The sequence below is a fragment of the Rhagoletis pomonella genome, unplaced genomic scaffold (assembly GCF_013731165.1).
Source record: "Rhagoletis pomonella isolate Grant_MI unplaced genomic scaffold, Rhpom_1.0 Rhpom_scaffold_00097, whole genome shotgun sequence".
NCBI classification, from domain to species: Eukaryota; Metazoa; Arthropoda; class Insecta; order Diptera; family Tephritidae; genus Rhagoletis; species Rhagoletis pomonella.
Genome location: NW_023458651.1, coordinates 1 through 6,142, shown reverse-complemented (window position 1 = coordinate 6,142; position 6,142 = coordinate 1). Strand labels below are relative to the sequence as shown.

General features: G+C 35.9%; 1 protein-coding gene across 1 annotated transcript; it reads right to left on the bottom strand.

The window, feature by feature from the left end:
* Window positions 1-4,874: 4,874 nt before the first annotated feature.
* LOC118749962 lies at window positions 4,875-5,977 on the bottom strand. The gene is made up of 2 exons (XM_036484714.1): window positions 5,040-5,977; window positions 4,875-4,981 (listed from the first exon to the last, which is right to left on the bottom strand). Exon 1 carries the CDS (start codon window positions 5,898-5,900, stop codon window positions 5,220-5,222), a length of 681 nt encoding a protein of 226 aa, XP_036340607.1. The 5' UTR covers window positions 5,901-5,977; the 3' UTR covers window positions 4,875-4,981; window positions 5,040-5,219.
* Window positions 5,978-6,142: the final 165 nt, after the last annotated feature.

Here is a 6,142-nt window from a genome sequence, read left to right as displayed (position 1 = left end):
TCCTAAAAGTCGACTTATAATGAGTTTCAGGTTATGGAAGTCGATTGAAGTCGACTTTCCCCCGTCGACTCTCGACTTTTTATAAGCTTCTATTTAACTTGATCATCCCGCGCAAATCGCGGAAATTTCCAATCGATTTTAAACTGACTCTCCGTCAAGTTAGCGACTTGAAATTTTCAGCATATTTAGTTCCAATAACGATGACAGTGAAACTTGAAATGTAAATGAATTTCCCATATGGTCCAGGGTTCTTGATTTAAAGGCGATAAAAAAATAGTATGATTTATGGCTAATACAGCGTAATTTGCCAGGGACGGAAAAACCACGGGAAAATTTTAGTAGACGGACGGCAAATTCTAGAAAAAAGGGGGATGAGGGGGGAGAATAGGACCCGCTGATTTCAAAAATACCCCCTTTTTTCTAGCAACCATATAGTTCTTATATAATTTATTGTTAAAGTTTTCATATAAACGATGAACAAGATAGCAGAATAACATACAACTTGGTGCTACCAGACTGGAATTTTGAATAATAAAAGGGGATTTTTAATTCGGAACTTTCACTTAGTAGAATTCTCCTTTCTGTTTTGCGAAGAAAAGGAGCTGAACACCGTTTGCAGAGAACACCTTTCTGCGTAGGCGGCCTTCGGCCGCACTTAGGAATTATAACTCTTAGGCAGTAGAATTCTCCTTTCTGATTTGCGAAGAAAAGGAGCTGAACACCTTTTGCAGAGAACACCTTTCTACGTAGGCGGCCTTCGGCCGCACTTAGGGATTATAACCCTCAGGCAGTAGAATTCTCCTTTCTGTTTTGCGAAGAAAAGGAGCTGAACACCGTTTGCAGAGAACACCTTTCTACGTAGGCGGCCTTCGGCCGCACTTAGGGATTATAACCCTCAGGCAGTAGAATTCTCCTTTCTGTTTTGCGAAGAAAAGGAGCTGAACAACTTTTGCAGAGAACACCTTTCTGCGTAGGCGGCCTTCGACCGAACTTAAAGCAAACAAATCGGGCGGGACCAACACCGCCTACGTCATGGGCAATATTTTTGCACATGGGTTCGTGACCGGAACCCCTCATTGATAATAATACACGCCCAGAATAAAAGTAGCGGTAAATTTTCATTTTCTTTTGTATTCCTTTTTAAACTTTGCCTTCTTTGTATGTATTGTTTTGTACAATATGGCAACACATGTTATGTGTCAGTTTGCAACCATGTGTTATTGTAAATATGGGTGCAATTCAATGTATTTTACAAGTCGATAAAAGTTGAATTAAAGTGATTTATATACAATATAAAATAAAGTAAGAGTGTGTAAAATATTAAGTACAGTGTTATGTGCATTTATATATATGAAAGTATGTGACAAATGCAGTTTTTGTTAAGGAAACCAAGTGGAACGACTTAAAAAATTTTAACAACAAATAACTTATAAAAAATGATATTGTTTATATTTTTTAGTTATACGTGTTTTAGAGGATACCTCCCTTAACATCCTGACCAAGTTTCATTTGTTAATTCCACCTGGTTTTCTTAAAACACAAGGTGCGGCTGACTACTAAAGCCCACCCAAAACCACTACAAAATTGTTAAAGCTGCCGGCGCGCCGCGGCGGTAGTGTAGCAAAGCTATTCCTAGTCTAAATATTAACCACGTTGTAGGCATCATATCAAGGAGATACAGTTAGAAGACTCCAGATGTCGCCCCGCTAGAGCCAGAAGAAGTTAAATATTGCGCCTGAATATATGCCATGCTACAGCGGAAATGTACATATGTATGTTTATACAAAACGTAAGCAAACAACATTTTGCTTGCCAAGTCTTCTGTTCTCTTACATTGCAAGTGGAATTATTTTAATATCTATTGCAAAATTTTATACATAAAACAAAATAACACCTTTTAATATACAACGCTTTTTAAATGGACAAAAAATTATAAAATAAAATAATGTAAAAAAAATATGTTTTAGAAAGCTTTTATTTTTACCGTTTTTCGGCGAATTCAGCGTACACGCATAATTGGTTAGGTATGTATGTATATTTATGTATGCAGATATTTAAATTCAGGTTTGCTATTCGCGCGACAAGCTTTTTTAAAAACGAAGTAAAGTAGTACAAATTGTTAGTAATTTTACTTAGAGTTTGAATAACTCCTTTCACTAAATGGCTTTTAGCAACTTTAACGAGACCTTAACTTAATTTATTTTATTTATTTTAGTGCAGTTTTGACAAAATTTTCTTGCTAAAAAATCTTTCGTTACACTACTTAATTTTATTCCTTTGATTGTACAGGTTAAATAAAAGCTTGTTTTTAAAAAACATTTTTTTACCATGTTTTATTTAGAAATTGATTTGCTCTACAGTCTCTTAAATAAATTTTCTTCTAACAATGGCGCCAAGTGCAGTTTTGTCTTATTTAAAAAAAATTGCCACTAACACCAAAGTTAAATGTGAAAAGTGTGATAGAGAACTAAATTTCAATAACAGTACTACAACATTGTCAAATCATTTAAGAGCAGTGCATAAAATTAATAAGGGTATTCATCAAACCTTATAAATGCATTGTAAACCGTATAAACTTATAATTGTGTAAACCTTATAAATGAACTGTCAAAATTTGTATGGAAACTCGTTTACACATTTCTGATAAATTTATCCAGCGATTTTACTGAATAAACTTGATAAACGGAAGACAATGCAACTCTGTCGAAACTCTAGCTATGTTTTCTTAGGCAATAATCGGGATCCGCATACAAATTTTGCACGCAAATTCAACAACGATATGATCGTGATAGAGATCTGGTTCAATTATTATCCCGTCTGTTTGTTTTGTTTCACTGATAATTCGCAAAGTTTGGTAGCCGTGACAAATGAATTCATACACAAACAGACATTCTGCCATTGTTTCTTATAACTTGCTTCAAATAAATAGTCTTTATGTTATATGTACATTTATTTAAATATATATCTCGTAAATATAGTTTTTTCCAATTTAGTGAGGTAGTTTCTATAATTTCTTTATCCCCGTGCTAGTAGTATAAAGTTAGTGACACTGCGCTTTATAACCAAAGAAAACACGACTATTGTCGCATGTGTAAACGAAAAGAGAGTGTGGGTCGTTCATGTAACAGAGTGCATAAACTTATAAGATTATCTGCTTGATAAAGTTATCGGTTTAGATGAATACCACTAATATAAGAAAAAAAATGCCTACGAATTTAAAAAGAATGGGGCGTCCTTCTGTGGATGAAAGTAGTACTGTTAATCCTTTGTCTCCACAAACTTCAGTCAATAATGAGGTAAGATATAGCTGTTTTTTTTCAATAATTTCATACAAGAAAGTTTTTCTTCATGAGTTTGTGTACGTTACCAATAATTATATTTTTTAAATAAATTTAAAATATTTGTAGGTTACGATGGCTATGGTAGACACTTATGAAGTGCAATCAGATGCAAGTCAAGAGATATGTGGAACTGCTTCTCCTTCTACATCTTTACCGATAACTTCTGCTGGACCTATAGATAAATGTGTAAACAATATGTTTTCATTATCAGCTACGGGTACCAAGTAAAGTGGTGTAAATAACAATAATAATAATACAATTCTTTAGCTGGTGGACATCGAGATATTGGCGTGACTAACGCATTGTTATTTATGATTGCTAATACCATGTCACCACCGGAGCTAACCCCGTAGTTATGTCTGTTGAGTTGGTTATCCCGATAACGAAGTAGTCAGTTAGCGAAGTTCTGCCACATAAAAATGACAGCATTTAACAAAATGACAGCATATGGTTAAAAGCTTACGAACTCGAAACCATGTCGAAAGTCTGATACAACCCTGTGTTTTCCCGATATCTGTGGGTCATTTGGGTAAAATGGAAAAAAATCGTTCCTTACTAGTGTTTGGACTTTACTAAGGGCCAATTTCAAATGAATATTTAAACGGCATTTAAGTTTAATTTTGGATTGTTATTTAAATGCCATTTAACTTTCGTTGGTTTTCTAATCACCTTTATTTAAATAAGAAAAGCATGTGGCACCACTGTGCTTTTTTCTTGAAGTTGGTTGCTATGAACATATGTTTTCCGGCAAAAAAATGAACAGAGATTTGCAGTACGAGTTTTTACTTTGAAAATTTTGGATGATTAGATATAAAAAAAAGGCGTGAGTACTAGGTACTCATGAAATTTGATGTGTATTCATATGCGAATGGCAAAGCATAAAAGGACGTTTACATATAAATAAAATCTCAATCAAAGCTCGTTAGCTGTCAAATTGGTTGTGCTTGTTATTCACACAACTCGAGGAAAAGTTAAACTTCTTCTCTGTGCCACCGTGGTCACTTTTTTTTTGCAACACATATTAGGCCATTTAAATATATTTTAGCTGAATATTTTATTAAAAATACCTTTACAAACCTATTTTCCTTACTAGCGTCAATTTTTGTTTACTTTAACATTTGACATTCCTCCTCTTCTTCGCAAGTATAATCGATAAAACTGGGTTGGGCACCAAAAAGTTATCGGTTTAATCTGAGATATTTTTAATTATAATTTCGCATGGCTAATCTCTTTTTCTAATAACAGATTAGGGAGTCAAGCTCGAAAATTAGGATAATATTTTTATATATAAAGGCGATTCAGTTACACACATACAAATGTGGGTTAGGTTAGAAATTAAACATTAATTTCACTTAATTTTATTCATTTTGCTATTAAATTTTTTTATTAATTTTCATTTTTAATTCTTTTAATACATGACATTATCGGTATGATTGATAAAATATACTCGTATATACTTGTAACTAAAGGTAAATGTAAAATTGAAATAATTTGTATTACAGATAGGTTATATTAATAAAATATATATGTTGTGCACGCCACAAAGCTCCTGCTGGCACTTACAAAAGAAATGAACACCACCAATTTGTATTTAATGAACGTTGACGTTGTCACCGTTGAAAAGTTGTTCGTTTATTTCACTGAAATAATATATAATATAAATCTTACAAGTTTAGTTTAGCAGAAATAATTTCTTACACTTTGTATTCTTGTGCCGGTAAGACTGGCGTACAAACAGTAAATGACAAATTCAAATTTGGAAATACATATGTAAGTGAAATGAAAGAAAATGAAAGAAGACAAATAACTGCAGGGTTGCATTTGAAGTCTGGCGGGTGTGTTCGCAACATCCCACCCCCCGGTGAAGGGCTCTATGCTTCACCCTAAAACATCCAACACCGCCAGCTTCGATACTGGTCGTTGTAGCACGCCGTTCTCCGTCTTGACATCGGCCAGGCGAACATGTCCGTCTCTAGCTTTTACCGTTGAAATCACGATACCCTTTCTCCACTCGCTGCGTGGAAGATTACCATCACAGATGATGACTACATCACCGGTCTTTACTTCAGGCTGAGGTGCAAACCATTTCGTCCGTTTCGTAAGCGTAGGCAAATATTCTTTTATCCAGCGATGCCAAAACTGATTTTTCAGTTGCTGGCTTATTCGATACTGCTTCCTAATGGCGACCGCTCCTTCGTCCCCTGGCGTTTGTGTAGAGTTAGTGGCCCCCAACAGAAAGTGGTTGGGAGTTAGTGGATCAGGCTCCTCTGGTGTGACTGGCAAGTGAGTCAACGGGCGGCTGTTGACTATATTTTCCGCCTCAATTAGGAGGCTGTTCAAGGTATCTACTTGCGGCGCCTTCTCCTTCAATGTCATTGCCAGTACTTTCTTCACTGACTGTATGAGACGCTCCCAGCATCCGCCACTGCTTGGGTTCGCTGGACAGTTGAATTCCCAAATGATGCCTCGCGTTGACAACTCGGTTCGAATGTACTTGTCGTCGAAGATATCCGCCACCTTGGATAGCTCAACACTCGCACCCACAAAGTTGGTACCCATATCCGAACGAATTTTGGCTGGAACACCACGGCGGTTAACGAAGTTCCTTATACAAAGGATACAAGCATCAGAAGAAAGATCACGTGCAAGTCCAATGTGGATAGCGCGTATGGTTAGACAGGTGAATAATGCTGCCCACCGTTTCTCCGTTCTTCTACCAATTGCTACCATTATGGGACCAAAGTAGTCAAGTCCTGTGTACGTAAAAGGCCGCACATATGGCGTTACGCGATCGACTGGCA

Bases quoted from the DNA above. Each gene is read 5' to 3' on its own strand.
- LOC118749962 (XM_036484714.1), bottom strand. From the start codon at position 5,900: ATGGGTACCAACTTTGTGGGTGCGAGTGTTGAGCTATCCAAGGTGGCG.